The sequence below is a fragment of the Dasypus novemcinctus genome, chromosome 2 (assembly GCF_030445035.2).
Source record: "Dasypus novemcinctus isolate mDasNov1 chromosome 2, mDasNov1.1.hap2, whole genome shotgun sequence".
Taxonomy (NCBI): Eukaryota; Metazoa; Chordata; class Mammalia; order Cingulata; family Dasypodidae; genus Dasypus; species Dasypus novemcinctus.
Window position 1 is genome coordinate 75,428,278 of NC_080674.1, and position 19,439 is coordinate 75,447,716.

Here is a 19,439-nt window from a genome sequence, read left to right on the forward strand (position 1 = left end):
AGGAATGGATTCTTTCTTGTGAGAAAAGCTTGAAACAAAGTAACACAAAGTGAAACAAAAAACCCACAAAAAACTTGTGATAATGATATATTTCAAAGGGATGAGTTTTTACTGATAACAGTTGTAGCTTCATAGATACACAACATAGTTCAGGTACATTTACTTTCAACATCAAAGCACATTTCTTGTTACATAAATGAGAATGGGCAACTTCAGTGCCAGTTTTCTTAATGTGCTTAAATAATTTATTTGCCCAATAAAGCAATAAAACTTGCTGTTCTTACTGAAAGTGAAGTAGGTAGGTGCGTCTGAATTTCTCTCCATCTCCAAGGACCTACTTAGGTCAGGCCACTTCTCCGGTTGAGCAGTATACTTTGGTCCTGAGGATTCATGGCTTGGTAATTAGAGAATTCTAAGGCAAAGGTAGCTGAGCCTGATGTTAGCGTTCGAAGCACAGTTGAATAACCCTAATCAAAATAATGAAGTCATTTATTTCATCAAATTTAAGCCTCAAGCTTCTCTTCCTGTTGCTAATCTTTTGACCATTATTAAGGAAAGGTGATGATGTTACTTACTCATGTAGCTTAGCCATATCACTTTCTTCAAGCTTATCATTTATACCATTTTGTTCAGTGAAAATTGGACATGAAAATATTGTGGAGGATAGAAAACAATAGTATAGATACGTGTTAGATGTATTCTCTGGTACTCGATTTGATAAGAGCCAAGATGACTCTGCTTTTCCTACTCTCAGATGCCTGCTCCAGAGTAGAAGAGGCTGATGGAGAAGACACATACCTTAGAACTGACCTAGTAGAAGTAGGATAAATACATGGAAGGGGAAAAAATGGTGATTAAGACTGGTGCAACATTCTAGTTCAAATTGGGAATAACCCTCTGAGGTGTTGGAACCCACTGGGATTTCCCCCCAACAATTTAAATCCAAAGTCATAACGGTTCCTGATGGGTGAAACTTAATATGCATTGTTTAAATCAATGCCCTGATGCTTCTTTCAGGGGTTATTGATTGCCTTTCTTTGTTCAGCATATATATCTCTTTTTAGTCACAAAGTACCTACCATAATTTCTGCTAAGGGAACAAATCCAATAATGACTTTGTTGTCCTGGCGAGTCTGGATTTCCTGAATGTTCCCTCTTCTTTGTGCCAAATCTGCCAGGACAGGGCTGAGGTAATCTGCAGTTACTATAACCTCGAGGTTCATCAGAGGCTCTAAAACTTGCTTATCAGCTTTCTTCAGAGCCTAAAGAAAATAAAGAATGTTAACTATGAATCTCTTTTCCCTGAATTGGAAATTGAATTTCTGTTAAAAAAACCAAACCAGAAACAAAACAACACACCAGCTTAAATACTACCTCTACTCTTAAGTGTGAGGGCTCAAGCAAAAAGACAGAAGCTTGCTTTAACTCTTAAGATAGTATTTTGGGAAGTGCATGTGGCTCAAGTGATAAGGCCTCCGCCTACCGTATTTTGGGAAGTGCATGTGGCTCAAGTGATAAGGCCTCCGCCTACCTTATGGGAGGACCTGGGTTCGATACCTGGGGCCTCCTAGTGATGAAGAGAAAGCATGACTGTGTGGCAAGCCAGTGCCCATACGGCAAGTTGAGTGCCCACATGAGTGCCTGCATGGTAAGCCAGTGCCCACACAGTGAGCCAGTGCCTGCACAAGTGAGTCACGCAGCAAGATGATGACACAACAAAAGACAGACGAAGGGGAGTCGAGGTGAAGTGCAGCAGAGACCAGGAACTGAGGTGGCACAATTGACAGGGGACCTCTCTCCATATCAAAGGTCCCCAGGATTGAATCCTAGTGACTCCTAGAAGAGAAAGATGAGAAGAGAAGAAGAAAAGAGAAAAAGATAAAGAAGATCACACAGCAAATGGCCACAGACAGCAAGAACAGCAGGGCAGGGTAGGGGGAGAGGGAAAGAGAAGGAGGGAAAAGGGAGGGGAAGGGGTGAAAAAGATAACATTTTTTAAGTACTTCAATATTTGCTTGTACATGTGTGATAAAGTATGTCTAAGAGCTCTTGTATGTTGCAAGAAGGTTCTTAGTAAAGCTTATACGTTAATGCCTTTCTGTGAACATGTAGTAGTCTCCTTTTGATTGAAGATTCATTTCTTCATATTTAAACCTCATTTTTCTCTTTCTGTTGTTTATAATTATAGCCCATACCACATGTCAGAGAAGAGAGAAAATGGAAAAATCTAAAATATGGAAAAAAACCCAACACAATAAAAAAATGAAAACATTCTCTGTTTAAAATAAACTTTGTAGGGAAGCAGACGTGGCTCAACTGATAAGAGCATCCGCCTACCATATGGAGAGTCCAGGGTTTGATCCCCAGGGCCTCCTGACCCATGTGGTGAGCTGGCCCACGTGCAGTGCTGCCATGCACAAGGAGTGCTATGCCACGCAGGGGCGCCCCTGCATGGGGGTGCCCCACATGCAAGGAGTGTACCCTGCAAGGAGAGCCGCCCTGTGCAAAAAAAGCACAGCCCACCCAGGAGTGGCGCTGCACAAATGGAGAGCTGACACAGCAAGATTTTGCAACAAAAAAGAGATGCAATTTCCTGGTGCCACCGGGGGTGCAAGAGGACACAGAGCACACAGCGAATGGACACACAGCAGAAAACGGGGCGGTGGGGGGAGGGGGAGGGGAGAGAAATGTAAATAAATAAATAAAATAAACCTTGTCTTGCCTAACAACCAGTTCATAATTTTAGCCTGCAAAGGCCAAGAAGAATATGTACATAAAGAAAATATGGAAACTAGGAAGAAAAACAAAAAAAGCTAAAATAACACAGGGCCAACAGGAAGTTGAAGAAAGCTAGAGAAATAGGAGCAACATAAAGACATTTTTACTGGGGGCCCCAGTCAAACATCCTTCTTTAATAGTATTATTATATCAGATAAATCAGTAAATGGGTTTTGGATGGAGTATGCAAACACCATAAATACTGATGGGTTTGGTCTAAATAAAAAAAACCAAAAACTACCCCATTTCTCTAGACTGCCAGTAATAAAAGAAATCAAACATTGTCCTATAAATTCTAAGCCACACTTTAGGAAGGTCAGTCAGGTGGGATGTAGTAACTCAGAATTTAGTACTGGAGACCAGATGAGAAACACGGCTCTGGAATGTACCCTCACCCTCATCTGGGTTTAACGGATAACCTTTCTTCCTGGACCCCTACTAACTCATCTTCCTAAGGCTGTAGATGGATACACTATTATCTCCCATATTTAAGTCAAGTAACGGTTGTGGGCCTTCTGTCCCCGATACCTAACCTGTTCCTCTTCCTTCCCTTGGCCCCTACCCTCACAATCATGAAAAATGGTCAGATTACTAAAATCAAGAGTATATTTTCTTTATCACAGAGATAAAAAAAACAACACACAAAACAGCAAACATACAAAGTAAAACAATCACTAGTTCTTTACAGCTGATTAAGCCTTTAAAATCAACTTATCTGAAATGATTCAATTACAAAATACCTGCTGAACAGACAATTTATCTAACAGTAATAATGAATTACTCAAAAGTAATGGCAAGAGCAACTAGCTTTCTATTCACTGATTTTTTATAATCCTTACCAAGAGCTTTGTGCCAATTCACATGTCTCTTAGAACAAAATAATGATGTTGGAAAAGTAAAAAGAGGAAAAATGCCAAAACTTAGGAAAGGACTGAATTCTGTGTCTGCATTATCACTGACTTCCCATTCCCGAATCCACTGTGCCCTGAAGTCCGTCTGAGGTCCTTGATTACCCTAGCCCTCTGCATTTTGTGTTGTTTTTTGTTTTTCTCCTTGAACTTGGAGTATACCAGCTGACCTGGGGAGAGTCTGGAAAGAAAGGAGAGGCGAATCTGCTGAGGAAGCCCAATTTGCCTAAACGTCTTGGGATAGGAAATTGGTCTGGGAGAAGGTGGAGTCAGAAAATCAATTAGACCTCCCCTAGCACACCTAAGGGGGAGGGACTGTAGGTGCTATCCAAGCTTCCAATAGCATATTTGGGGTTTTCTGGTGAGGTGTAGGTGCTCTCACGCTGGAAATAAAGTCATAGTCTTCTGTGTTGAGTTGGTTCAACAAAGACTCACTTGAATCTCCTACTGGACCTCTAGGGCAGCTTTTCTGCTGCCTAAGGAGAGAGAGAAATGAGGAAGGGAAAAAGGGGGAAAGGTCAGTTCCCTAAGCATTTTATTTAACTGCAAAGTGGATTCCTAGCTTGAAATGTTGGTTCTTTTCTTTTTCTTTTCTTTTCTTTTCTTTTTTTTTTGTCGTGGTTGCAAATATTACATTGTCTCCTGGTCTTTTCTCCCGTTTTATCCCCCAAGGTCCTTTTTCATTTATTTAGTTTTTTTCCCTTTTTCTTGCTTGTTTCCCCCCCTTTTGGTACCCCCCCCTTTTTCTCTTCTCTTTTTTTTCTTTTCTTTTCTTTATATAATAGGTGCTGCAGGGAACGCTTCACATTTGCTGTGTTTCCTCATCCTCCATTTCCTCTTTTATGTGTGTATTGATTTTGTCCACCTACACCTACTATCCCCTTTCCCCTACATCTTTCTATCCTCCATCATCTACTCTCTCTCTTACATTCACCTTCCTTTCTTTGGCCACCAAATTGTCTGACTTTTTATTTCTAATACCTTTGTTCTGTTTTCTGTCTTTTATCCACTCTTGATATTATTCTCTTTCTTTTCTCTTTCCCTCTCTCATGAAAACACTAGCCTTTTAATTCATACTATATTCCTCCCCATATTCAGTTGGCTGTCTCATTATAGGTAATCTACTTACTGCTATAACTCTACACAACTTACACGAGTCTAATATCCATTCTCCTAGATCTCACATTGTTGCTCTGTTAACATTTATTACCAATACTACTTTATACATTTTCTTTTTTTACTCATTTTGCTTTCCCTGGCCCTAATATTTTCCTTCAAAGTGAGCTTAGCCAATAACAAGAAAATAGAGTAAGAAAAACAAAGTGACAAAGAGAAGACATAACACTTACACAAGAACAACAACTAATTAATCCCCAAGACTAGACAAAGAAGCTAAGGAACTGATTAAACCCGTCAAGATAAAATTATGACCAGACAGCAACAAAAAACTACAAACCAAACCAATAATTAGGAAAACATGACCAAATCCAGTGAACAAACTGAAAACCAGGAAGAGGAGTGGAACATCGGACAAGTAATAAAAGATCTCAAAGCATATTAAAGACCAACTTAATGAAGTAAAGGAAGAGATTAACAATATGAAGAAAACACTTGGAGAGAATACAGAAGAAATTACAGACATACGCAAAAAGAAAACAGATATGATGGTGATGAACACCACAGTTCAAGAAATCAAAAATAAACTCTCAGCAAAAGCCGTAGATTAGAAGAGGCATAGGAGAGAATTAGTGATGTGGAAGACAGTACATCTGAAATCAAAGAGAAAGTAGAACTGATTGATAAAAAGATAGAAAAAATCCAGCTGGGACTTAGGGACCTGAATGATAATGCAAAATGCACAAACATATGTATTTTGGGCATCCCAGAAGGAGAAGAGAAGGGAAAGGGGACAGAAGGGGTGTTGGAGGAAATAATGGCTGAAAACTTCCCAAATCTACTGAGGGAGATGGATGTACATGTCCAGGAAGCACAACGCACCCCAAACACCATAAATCCCAACAGGTCGACTCCAAGACATATACTTGGAGGAATTAGTTAAAAAACAACAAAGTAACCCCACAGGAAGAAGAAAGAAAGAAATAACAAAGATAAGAGCAGAACTAAATGAAATAGAAAATAAGAAAGCACTTGAAAAGATAAACAAAACCAAGAGCTGGTTCTTTGAGAAGATCAGTAAAATTGACAAACCCTTAGCTAGACTAACAAAGAAAAAAAGAGAGAAGATGCAAATACATAAAATAAGAAATGAGAAAGGAGATATCACCACTGACCCCACAGAAATAAAGACTATCATAAAAGGATACTTTGAAAAACTATATTCCAAGAAAAATGACAATTTAGAGGAAATGGACAAATTCCTAGAAACACATAAATAGCCTATATTGATGAAAGAAGAAATTGATGATCTCAACAAACCAATCACAAGTAAAGAGATAGAATCGGTCATTAAAAACCTCCCAACTAAGAAGAGCCCTGGGCCAGACAGCTTCACAGGTGAATTCTACAAAACATTCCGGAAAGAACTAATGCCAATCTTGGTGAAATTCTTCCAAAAAATCAAAACAGAAGCAACATTACCTAACTCATTCTATGGTGTCAACATTACCCTAGTACCAAAGCCAAACAAAGACACCACAAGAAAGGAAAATTACAGACCCATTTTTCTAATGAACTAGATGCAAAAATCTTCAACAAAATACTTGCTAACCATATCCAACAACACATTAAATGAATTAAACACCATGTCCAAGTGGGACTCATTCCGGGTATGCAAGGATGGTTCAACTTAAGAAAATCAATCAATGTAATACGCCATATAAACAGATTGAAGGAAAAATATCACATGATTATATCTACAGATGCAGATAAAGCATTTGACAAAATACAGCACCCTTTCTTGATAAAAACACTGCAAAAATTTGGAATACAAGGAAATTTTCTGAACATGATAAAGAGTATATATGAAAAACCCACAGCCAACATCATTTACAATGGTGAAATCCTAATATCTTTCCCTCTAAGATAGGAACAAGACAAGAATGCCCACTATTATCACCTCTTCTATTTATCACTGTATTAGAAGTACTTGCTCGAGCACTGAGGCAAGAATCAGATATAAAAGGCATTCAAATTGGAAAGGAAGAAGTCAAAATTCCATTATTTGCAGATGACATGATCCTATATATTGAAAACCCTGAGAGGTCTACAACAAAGCTTCTAAAACTCATATATGAGTTTAGTAAAGTTGCAGGTTATAAGATCAATGTGCAAAAATCAGTAGCATTTCTGTACACCAATAATGAGCAAGCTCAGGAGGAATTAAGAAACAAATACCACTTACAATAGTAAATAAAAAAATAAAATACCTAGGAAAAAAAAATTAAAGATGTAAAAAACTTAAACACAGAGAATTACACAACACTGTTCAAGGAAATCAAAGACCTAAATAATGGAAGAATATTCCCTGTTCATGGACAGGAAGACTAAATATTATTAAGATGTCTATCCTACAAAAACTGATCTAAACATTCAATGCAATCCCAATAAAAATCAACACAGCATTCTTTAATGAACTAGAAAAACAAGCTATGACATTTATTTGGAAAGGAAAGAGGCCTCGAATACCCAAAGACATATTGAAAAAGAAAAACGAAATTGGAGGAATCACATTACCTGACTTCAAAACATACTACAAAGCTACAGTAGTGAAAACAGCATGGTATTGGCACAAGGAGAGACACACAGACCAATGGAACCGAATTGAGAGTTCTGATATAGATCCTCATATATATATAGTCATATAATATTTGATAAAGCTACCAAACCCTCTCAACTGGGAGAGAATGGCCTATTCAACAAATGGTGCCTGGAGAACTGGATATCCATATGTAAAAGAATGAAAGAGGATTACCAACTCACACTTTCCTTATACAAAAATCAACTCAAGATGGATCAAAGACCTAAATATAAGAGCCAAGACCACAAAGACTTTGGAAAGCAGTGTAGGGAAGCATCTACAGGACCCTGTAATAGGAAATGACTTCATGAACTTCACACCAAAAGCACAAGCAGCAAAAGAACAAATAGATAAATGGGACTTCCTCAAAATTAAAGCCTTCTGCACCTCAAAGGAGTTTGTCAAGAAAGTGAAAAGAGAGCCTACACAATGGGAGAAAATATTTGGTAACCATATATCTGATAGGAGACTTATAACCTGCATATACAAAGAACACCTATACCTCGAAAATAAAAAGACAAACAACCCATTTAAAAAATAGGAAAAAGATTTAAACAGACACTTTTCCAAAGAAGAAATACAAATGGCTAAAAAGCACATGAAAAAATGCTCCAAATCTCTAGCTATTAGGGAAATGCAAATCAAAACTACAATGAGATACCATCTTACTCCCATAAAATTGGCAGCTATGAAAAAAAACAGAAGACTACAAATGCTGGAGAGGATGCGGAGGAATGGGAACACTCATCCACTGCTGGTGGGAATGCAGAAGGATTCAGTCATTCTGGAGGACAGTCTGGCAGTTTCTCAAAAAACTAGCTATGGATTTGCCATATGACCCAGCAATTCCACTGCTGGGTATACCCAGTAGAATTGAAAACAAGGACACAAACCGATATATGTACACCAATGTTCATAGCAGCATTGTTCACTATTGCCAAAAGTTGGAATCAACCCAAATGCCCATCAACAGATGAATGGATAAATAAAATGTGGTATATACATACAATGGAATACTACAGTTTTAAGAACAAATACACTACAAACACACATGATAACATGGATGAATCTTGAGAACCTTATGTTGAGTGAAGCAACCCAGGCATTGAAGGACAAGTACTACATGACCTCAATGATATGAAATAAGTAAACCAAGCTGCCTCAGAGAGCTAGAGACTGGATGATAGGCTTAAAGGAAATTGGGGGGTAGATGAAGGAGGTAAGCTGACACCTACATGGGTTAAATCTATGATAAGCTGGAGGTAAGTATTTGTACAAGGAAGGGATAAAATGGGGGCATAGGGGTACCTTTGGCATAGGGTTACCTTTGCGGGCTTGAAGGGGGCTAGGGATGGGAGGATGGGTAATACTGCCCAAGAAATTGGCGGGAGAGTGGGGGAACATACGAACATAGGAGATTGTCAGGTATTTGGTCTAGAGTATAATGCTGAGAAAACTTTTTCAAAAATATAACAAGGAAGGTTACCTGTTTAAGATGCTTAAAGGGGATAATCTGATGCAGGACAGGCTTCTAGGGAGTGAGTGCTCTTTTTGCCATAGTGGGTTATATCATTGGATAGAGACCCATATAATGAGAGTGAAGGTATACCCACATCCTGGGGAGGACTGATGATCTCAAATAGAGGGAATTGTATCTCTCAAGAAAAATGGTGGCTCCCAATGCATTAGGGCAGTTGAGCATGTCAAGCCCTCAACACTGTTGCAAGTATCTCTGAACATGGCCCTTCAAGCAATGAAGATTGACTGTCACTGAGGGCCCTGAGGGGACGGGGAAAGAGGTATTGAGTAGATGGAATCAATGTAACTATGTGGGCAATAGAAGTGTTCCACAAGATTAACGCAAGGATGGATATAAGACATGTTAAATTACACCAAAAAATGTATAGGGGCTGATAGGCTAAAATGTAAATCATAATGTAAAACATAAGATAACTAAAAATTTAGAAAATTGTATAGTCTAAAATATAAACCACAATGTAAACCCAAATGTTACCTTGTTTGAAAGCTATTGTCTCATTATCTGTATATCAGTTTCAGTAAATATAGTATGAACGTGTAAAAAGATTATTGCTGTGGAAGGGAAAAGGGTTTTATGTTGGATATGTGGGAGTACTGTATATTATATATATGAATTACTGTGATCTAAAACTTTTGTGAAGATAAGCTTAACAATTAGGAAAAGAAAGAGAAAGGACATAGACAGCGAGGAAAAGATGGAAGAAGCTGCCTTGCCAATTTGCATACAGGGCAAAACTTATTGCAGTGATGGCAGGCAAAACATCAAAAACAAAGCTTTTACATTTTTAAATTTTTTGATACCCCAATTTACTTTTACCTTAATTTTTCTAAATTAATATGTATTCTATATCTAACCTTTAAACTCATCACTATATTCCATTTCACTATTAATGGAACCTGGCAATATATTGGGCTTCACTTTTGAAGAAGTTTTGCATCACAGAGAGGTTCAACAATGGCAGGGGAGGAATACTGGTGTGGGATGTTATTGACAGGGGACACATGGTTGGCAGGGAGTTCTTCAGGGCATATATCCAGGGTACATAAAAATGTTTGGATATTTTCATAGTGGTTACAATTAAAAACAACTGAGGGAGTGCTGAGTTCCTAGCCAGGGGAGCTCTATCACAGTCCCTAAAGGAACAGCAACAATCCCCCAAGTGCAACGGCAAAGACCAAAAAAGAAGGAAGGTCCAACAATGAGCCCTTGATACTAATGACTATGCTTGTGAGCCTGTGCACCTGAAATAAGTACAAGGCCTAGAGCTACAGGGTGCCTAAGAGTTACCTCCTGAGAGCCTCCATGTTGCTCAAATGTGGCCAGTCTCGAAGCCAAATTCAGCATGTAAATGGGTTGCCTTCCCCCCAGCATGGGACATGACTCCCGGGGATGTGCCTCCCTGGTGCCAAGGGATTACTACCAAGTACCAGCTGATGATGTAACTAGAAAATGACCTTGAATAAAAGGGTCAACTCGGACCAGCAGAATATCTCAGTCTACATATAATACCAGGAGTTAAAAATGCTTTTTGACCTGAATAAAAGGGGGAAATGGAAAGGACAAATGAGTTTATATGGCTATGAGTCTCCAAAAAGAGCTGGGAGGTTATCAGAGGGGTTGCCCTTATGCACACCTCAGTAGAGTCCCAGGGACAGATAAAGTAGATACAACCCCAAGTATTGGTTCTTCTGAGGGCTACAGAGACCCACAGGTTCTATGGTCATGGCAGATGGAGTTCAGTGCCATGTCAGTTGGCCCTACTTTGGAGTTTGTGTTTCTGTGTGATGGAGGTGGACTCAGATGTGATCTTCGTCCACAAGCCTCTCCTGTTACTTTTACCAGATCTGTAGTTGGTGCTGGGGTTTAGTGTATACCCAGGGGACCTGAATCTCTGGACTGACCATGTGATAGCCAGGCCCTGAGCCTCAACAGACTTGCAATTCCTACATTCTGGTTTATTGGACTTACCCCGCTAAGCTAACATGGAGGTGAAGAACGTCAACTACCACACCAGGGAGTCAAGAGTGCCTACAACTGAAAGCAGGAGAATTGCATCCAGCATCCATGTGGAATCTAAGCCCCCTCTTGATATAGATGTGGAGTGAACACAACCATTCTAAGGTCCACAGGATGGAGGAATAGAGTATGAATTAGAGTGGACTTACTGATATTCTATTCATGAACTACTGTGATTAGTAATTGGAGAAAGTGGCCATGGTGGCTGCTGGGGGTAGGGAGTGGGAGGAAAAGATGTGATGTGGGGGCGTTTTCAGGGCATGGAGTTGTCCTAGGGGGTGCTGCGGGGACAGTTACCAGACGTATGTCCTCCCATGGCCCACTGGGTGGACTGTGGGAGAGTGCGGGCTATGGTGTGGACCACTGACCATGCGGTGCAGTGGTGCTCAGAGATGTATTCACCAAGTGCAATGAATGTCTCATGATGATGGAGGAGATTGTTGTTATGGGAGAGGAGTGGGGTGAGAGGGTGGGGGGTATATGGGGACCTCATTTTTTTAAAATGTAACATTAAAAAAAATAAAGACAAAAAAAATCAAATACTAATTTCTCACCAAGAATCCTCAACTATTCCCTGCTTCCCAGCTTTTATGGTATTCAGTCCATTCTAGCTAATATTTTGGTTATTTGGCTGTAATTAATTCCCTTACTAAGTCAAAGACTCTTTTGGGTCAAGAAAAATGTATGCTTCATGTCTGGGTTCTTCACAGTGTTCAGGGCATAGTAAGCACAGCACAGATGGCTCAATAAATATATGGAGCATCATTAACTTCTCATAAGCAGAAGGAGGTTCTCCACTAGATTAAGCTTACCAAGGGTAGAAGCAGTTCCATTAGGAGTAATTCACTTAAATTAATATATTAAAATAAAAAAACTAAATGTAGCCTGCTTCCGTAAAATTAATTCTTGTTCTCTAATATGGCATTAGTAAAAGGCTCATCAACTTAGGAACTCACAGATTTTTAGAAGACATGTTAAATTCTGAAGTACTGGCCAATAAACTCTTACAGAGTTTTATCCATATTAAATCCTCTTTCAGGTTACTGTTATTTCAATACTAAAACCAACTGCAGAGGGAACTAAGCAATTTCTTAACTACCAACAATTTGACTAGTTTAAATAGGTGCTATTTTTAACTGTATGTGGCAATTTTATATTATTGATGAATTCAAAAAAGAATTATGTTTGTAAAATGGTCTGTTCCTCTGGGTGTAATATCCTTTGATTGTATTAAATTCAGAGGTTTCACTTTTACTTGACTAAATTAAGACTAGGGCTTTGATTCTGCCACCTTAGTAGGACACTGAGTCCCCACCCCCTTGGTGGGCAGACACACATAGAAAATGACAGGGCAGAGCAGAGAACTTAGTTTTGAGAGTCAGGCCATTAGCCTGATAGGTTACAGCTGGCCTTATGGAGAGCGCAGAGCAGCTGAGCCCAGAAAGAGACGAGGCCTGCAAAGAGGGATGAGTCTTATGCCAGCCTACAGCTGAGATAACAAGCAGCTGTGACCATGGAGCCTTAAGGGGAAGAGGAAGCCTGAACCCTCACAGGGACCAACAGTCATCTTGCTCCAACACATGGCAACAGACTTTGGTGAGGGAAATAACTTACTCTTTATATGGCCTGTGACTGTAAGCTTCTAGCCCAAATGAATACCCTTTATAAAAGTCAACAGATATCTGATATGTACTTTGCATCAGCACCCCTTTAGCTGACTAACACACTATAACCTTAGGTGAACAATATTTATTTTTTTAAAGCATCGTTTATTTTTTTGAAATAAAAAAAAAAACCCTCTTCTTTAAGAAGTATGAATTTGAACTCATATGTAAGAGACATTAAGAATGCATGGAGGGAAGCAGATGTAACTTAAGTGGCTGAGCACCTGCTTCCCATGTATAAGGTCCCAGGTTTGATCCCCAGAACCTCTGAAAAACAAACCAAAAAACCAACTCGCATTGGGGAACAGGTTGAGCACCTGTCTCCCATGTATGATGTTCCTTGGTTCAATCCTGGATACATTCTAAAAAAAAAAAGTGGAACTGTGCTCACTTCAGCATTCAGCAGCACATACACTAAAATTAGAATGCTACAGAGCAAAGGATAGAGCATCTACCTACCACATGGGAGGTCCAAGGTTCAAACCCAGGGCTTCCTGACCTGTGTGGTGAAGCTGGCCCATGCACTGTGCTGATGTGCACAAGGAGTGCTGTGTGATGCAGGGGTGTCCCCCGCATAGAGGAGCCCTCGCGTAAGGTGTACGCCCCGTAAGGAGAGCTGCCCCACGCAAAAAAAGTGCAGCCTGCCCAGGAGTGGTGCCACACACATAGAGAGCTGATGCAGCAAGACAACGCAACAAAGAGAGATGCAGATTCCTTGTGCCACTGACAAGAATACAAGCTGACACAGAACACACAGCAAATGGACAAAGAGAGCAGGCAACGGGGTGGGGGGGGTGGGGAGGGAGAGAAATAAATAAAAAATTTAAAAAATTAAAATAAATTAAAAAAAAAAAAGAAGGCAAGCAGACACAGAAGAACACACAGTGAATGGACACAGAACAGACAACTGGGGGGGAAGGGGAGAGAAATAAATAAAAAAAATGTATTATATATATATATATATATATGATTTGAGACTTGCATTTTTTTTTCTTCAGTGAATCAATGGTACTTAGCAGCAGCCTCCCAACTCTATAGTGAGGCAGGCTAGAACAGGGACCCGAGGGAAAAAAGTGCTGTAGGAAAGCACTGGGGTGATAGGGACAAGACAGTTCTGTGTCAAACTTTTGCTCATGGACATTCATATGCCTGCCCCTGACAGGGGCAAGTCCTACCACAAAGGAGTCATCTGCCCAAGGCTGAATACTCAAAGACAATAGGTAACAAGAAGCCCATCTGTACCCTTGACCCAGACTTAGGCAGTCAGACACTCAGAACTAATGATAACGTACTTCCAATCCTTCTTCTGCCTACTCAAAACCAATGAGAATGTTGTAATTCACTAGCTTTCATTTACATGGAGGAAGACCAGCCCCAAATAGGGCTGCAGCCCCAGCCCCAGGGTGGGTCTCACCCTCAAGCACCACTGTCTCTGTTGTGTACTTTTTCTTCCTTTCATGTTATGATAAACTCTTAACTTGCTATTTGCTTGCTTAACATATGGTGTATCCTTAAATTCCTTTATGCAATGTAGCAAAGAACCTCAAAACCCAACACCAGCAACATCTTTGGCAAGCCAGCTAGGAGTGAAGGAGGCAAGTTACACTATCTGCCACCCCATGAAGACTGGAGTCAAGGCTTTTTTTTTTTTTTTTAAGGAGGTACTGGGGATTGAACCCAAGACCTCATACATGGGAAGCAGGTGCTCAACCACTGAGCTACACCTGCTCTCCAGGAGTTAAGGCTTTTTTAATCAGAGCCTGTCTGTGCCCTCTTTTGTCTGTCTGCTATTTCCTCCCACCATTTCCAGTCTCTTTTTTGGGGGTTGTTCTTTCATCCCACAATTTCCTTCTATCATTTCAAATGGGTTTCTGTATCAGCTCCCCACAGAACATAATCTTGGTCTACCTAGAGCTTTCCATCTCTCTCTTTGGAGGTGGCAGGGTTAGTTCCCACACTGGGCAGATTCAAGAAAGCTCTAGGTGGTGAGCCAAACCATCCTTGTGGCCTGACTGGGGACATTCCCTGAGTTGTGTAGCAAGTCTGCCGGGAGTCTACCAGCCCCTCGTATCTCTCCTTGCCCACTCGGTAACATTCTCCAACACAACGTCGGGGGTTCTTGTTATTTCTCTGGCACAAACGCTTCTCTAAGTCTGTGAGTTCTACCACTTGAGTCTTGGCATAATCTCAGCCTGATCAGGTTTTTCCAGCTCCCTCTTCAGAGGTGACAGTGGATAGCCCCCTTGCCATGCAGATTCAAGGAAAACCTGAGTAACAAGTAAAACCTCTTCTGAGGCCTGACTAGGCACATGGCCCGAGCCCAGAGGAGTGGTCCCATAACTACCTATTACATCATACTCCCATCTTTCTACCATTCCCTTGCTCCCTCCCATGCCTTCTCTATGATTTCCTCTATCCTTTCCTTACAACTACTTATGACTATGACTACCACCTGTTGTGCTGTCTCCTCAGGCCAATGGTTGACACCTTTTAATTATGGCACCTTCAATCTTTTAATTACAGCTGTCCTTCTCATTGTAGGGTCTGATATTGCCTCAGAAATGGAAAATATATTTTTTAGTGATGCCCCCAAGACTCCCACCCTTGGCTGTGCCTAGTGATCTGTTCCTTCCTCAGTCCCTTGGAAGTCCTCAGATTCCTATTGATTCATTACCTCTGAGGCCCCCAAGCTTGTTTGCCTGCAAGTCACAGAATAATCAGTCCCTGGTTTCCTGATATCTGGCTTAATGGCAAACCTTGGTACCTGGCAGCAGCCATAAAATGAATTCTCTCTCATGGCCACTTCCTAAGACTTCTGCAAAAGTGGGCTGAAAGAAGAGTTCCTAGCCAGCCCCTTTCCTAGGGAGGAAGTCCGGCTTGGTGGCTTTTGTTTGGGAAATGGACTCAAACATCTCCGAAGACCTCTAAGACCCTGGGACGGCCAACAGTAGGGGCTCCCAATCCCCAGGCTGGCGAGCAGTTTCTGTTTGGTCAGGTCTAGGAGTGGGATACTTCTAAAATTGATGAACGTGTCTTCATACTCCCCTAGGATAATGGGCAGCCCCTCCAGCATTCCAGCATTGAGATACCACTGGGGTATCTTCTCAGAAACTGGGACAACCTGTATACTGATGGTCTAAAAAAAGACTGCAACACCATGTGGCCACAATATAAATTAGAGGATGGCTAAGAGTGGCCTCTGAATGGGACTGTGAATTCCAGTGAGATCTCCTGTGTAAGACAGAAGGAGATAGGCAGTTCTGAGGGCCAGAGACTGTATGGTCATGTCTCCTCAAAGGGATGAAGAAGTACACTACCAATCAGGTCAATTATAATAAGCTCAGGGAAATTACTCAGAAACAGGATGAAAACCCAGCCTAATTTCAAGGTAGGTTGGTAGAAGCAATGAAAAAGTATACTCTGGTAGATCCTGACTCTAGAAAAGGACAGATCCTCCTAGGAACTCACTTCATTATCAGTCTGCCTCTCAAATCCATAGGATGCTGCAAAAGCTTTCTGTGGGTTCCCAAACTTCCATGAACTCCCTTTTAGAAAGAGCCTTCTCAGTTTTTAACAATTGAGACCGCGTCACCTAGGAGGAACAGGTAAGAAGGGGCAGGCAAGGGGCCCGGAACAAGCTCATCTTGTAGCCGCTGTTGTTCAAGATGCCCTGTCATCTAGGGGCCACTGGAACCCAGGCTCCATGTGAGCAGAAGCCTGCTTCAAATGTGAGGAGGTGGGCCACTGGAAACATGACTGCCCCAAGCTGCCTCAGCTCACCACATCCAAGGAGGACTGAAGGGGTCCAAGGCCAGGCATGGTTCTCTGGGTGACACCACAAACCGTCAACCATGAGGAGCCACAGGTGACCCTTGATGTGACAGGTAGGATTGTTTTACTAAACCTCCCGCCTGTAGAAAAAGAAACCTCCTCATAAGCCATCAATCTGTAGTTATTCTGGAATGCCCAGTTCCATTACTGGGTCAAGGCCTTCTCCATTCCCTGGGAGCCAGCATCCAATCGACAGAACCTGGTCTGACCCACCAAGAGTCTGGTGACACAGAAATGATAGCTTGTGAGCCTGGACTTGAAATCATTTGTCTGTTAGCATCAGACCTGGGGACCCACCCAAATGTAATCTCCCAAGAAATGGCTAATCAAATAAAACCCTTAGTATAGGGTACAGGAATTCCAGGTTGGGCCCTCCAGGTTCCCTCAGGCACCATAGCTCATATCAATCAAACCTACCCCCATAGGAGGAACATTTCCCCTCAAGGAGGAAGCTGTTAAGGGCCTATGACTCATGGATTAAAAAGTTCCTGGAGAATGGCCTCCTAGTTTCCTGCTAATCCCTTTGCAACATTACAATCCTTCCAGCAAAAAAGCCCATAGGACTTTATCCCTTGTGAGAGGTGGCTAATGGGGATGCAGCCCCCAGAATAGCCCCAATTTGTCTCTCATCAGCTACAGGGCTTCCCTGGATCCCTCAGCTCTGTACCTAGCAGCTACCCAGAGATTTCCGCAGAGGAATGAGGCTGGAGGGTTTGAGTGAAGTTTCTGCCATGGGTGGACACTGGACACTTTGTGTGAAGGTTCTAAAGTCAGGTCTTTCCCTATACTAAGTAAGTGTGTAAAATTCTTTATTCTGTTCTAATCTGTGTTTATTTTTTCAGTCTGCTCATGCCTAGGAACTTGTAAACCAGATTTGGGGTTTGCCTGTTAATTTGGCATTTTAAGTTGGGAAACTCTCAGAATGTGCCAGCTATATCTCCTTTGAGTTGTATATTGGATAATGAGGCTAAATTTAGAAGGGGACCCCCTTAAAAGAACTTAATTTTCCATTGCAACACTGCCTGTCCACAGCATAAATTAAATAATGGTGAAAATTACCTAAATACATGCCTTTAAATTTCAATATTATATTGTAATTGGATTTGATTTGTAAAAGTAATCACAAATGGAATTAGTTTAACTGCTGGAAAACTGAAAAAAAAAAACTTAGCAACATTAATGTTACTAACAAAATAGTTTTAGTTGCTTAGCTGATAAACAAAAGTGCCCAATTTGTTTTGAGGTGAAAATTTACTAGAAATGGTAACTAAGAGTTAGGATAAAATCATCATATAGGTGCCTGTATATTACAAAACAGCAAAAGGATAATATCTGAAATTGCTGAAACCGGTTGGATTTAGCCTAGACTTGCTATTGTAATGGTAATTCTAAACTGAACTTACCTTTGCTTATGGTTATTTCAAGGCTAGCCTCATCACTGTATATACTTACTACTCTGATGGTAATCCTAGACGAAAATTACCTTTGTTTATGATAATTTAGAGACTAGCCCTCACCCTTGTGTATACTTGCTATTATGATGGCAACTACTCTATTCTTTTCTGTTTGAATCTATAGAAACTTCTGCTCCTTATGATTCAGTGGAAAGCAGATTTGAGACACTGATGTTGCCTGCCCTCCCACTGGCATTAATAACACGATGTGGACTCCAATGTATCTACTCTGGGCAAAAACCCAGAGGGATCCCATGACCTTTGAGGATATCACTGTCTGGTGGAATCCTTTGCTCTCAAGGTTGGATGTCCATCCACTCTTGCAGTCCAGTGGCTGTCAGAGTCCTGTCATCTCTGAGGACTAGGGAGTAGGGGACCTCATGCCCCTTGATGCTTGCATCAAGGATCCTGAGAGCAAGAGGTCATGAGAGAAACCAATCTTCCCTGGAACTTAATGACCTTGGTGAGTATATACTGGAATTGGTACTACTCATCTAAAGTCTGTCAAAGTTTAGAAGTGAGATAAGCAGAGGTCTGAAGTACAGGAAAATGTTGTAAATTGTATTTTAAAGCATTGGGAACAATTTGGTTATAAGCCAACAAAATACCTGTTAATTAATATAATCATGGTAAACAGTGTAAAAGTAAAAAGTGAAGCACTAAAAAATAAGCTCATTTAATATATTATATATTGCATTAGAAATGTTTACGAAGTATATAAAATTAAAAGGGATAGACTTCAGTATTGTCAAACTCTCTTGTGCATTCAAACCAGGCCCCTAGCATGGTGCTGCTCTATCTGAGTTGTTGGCTAGATCAGTCACTATAAACCCTAAAACAATGAAAGTATCTACCATATCTCCTGGTCATGCTCCTGAAGTAGATGGAAATACATAGTTGTTTCAGACTCCTGTGGCAACCAGCAGTGGCTTGATATCACTAGATTTACAAATGGACATTGCCTCCAGACTGGCTCTGTTTCATAGTCCTGAAGGGCGCTATGCACCAGGCTGGTGAAACACTGGAGCTTCTCCAGGACCAACGTGCTGCAGCATTCTGGCTGTGTGAAGGATATATGAAGTGGAGCAATAATTACCAGAGTAATATGAGTAGAACCTAAACAAACACCGTTGGCATTGTAGTCTGATCCCATGGAGAGATAAGAAGTATAATGCTACAAACCTGGAGCTGAGATACCATGGCAGTTTGACAGTATTTATTAATTCCAAAAGAGATATTATGTTATTAAAGTGGTCTGTTTCTCTGGGTGTGATACCCTTTGATTGTATTAGATTCAGTTGAGATGCTGATTAAATTATGTTAAGATTAGGGCTTTGACTCAACCATGTCATTAGAGTGAGACTCAGTGTTGAATTCCAGCCCTTTGGGCTGATAAAACAGACTCTCACACAGAAGTAGACACAGAGAGAAGATACACAGAAGATCCTGCAGCCTCAGGAAGAGAGATGAGCCTGATAATTTACAGCTGAC

The 19,439-nt window shown here is 40.8% G+C and overlaps 1 protein-coding gene across 18 annotated transcripts in view; it reads right to left on the reverse strand.

The window, feature by feature from the left end:
• The window catches only part of GFM2 (GTP dependent ribosome recycling factor mitochondrial 2), a 99,037-nt gene that overhangs the window by 10,903 nt on the left and 68,695 nt on the right, over nt 1–19,439 (reverse strand). For 12 of the 18 annotated variants that reach the window (XR_011646015.1, XR_011646017.1, XR_011646014.1 and 9 more), the window contains 2 exons: nt 1,080–1,262; nt 285–467 (listed from right to left, as the gene is read on the reverse strand). Coding sequence is in view for 3 of the 18 variants with exons in the window: in XM_058274808.2 (XP_058130791.1) it covers nt 339–467; nt 1,080–1,262 (312 nt within the window). In the remaining 15 variants the exon portion in view is untranslated. Of the gene's footprint in view, nt 1–70; nt 468–1,079; nt 1,263–18,802; nt 19,009–19,439 lie in introns of those variants that run through there. The other 6 variants (XR_011646023.1, XR_011646031.1, XR_011646030.1 and 3 more) reach the window with 2 other exon arrangements.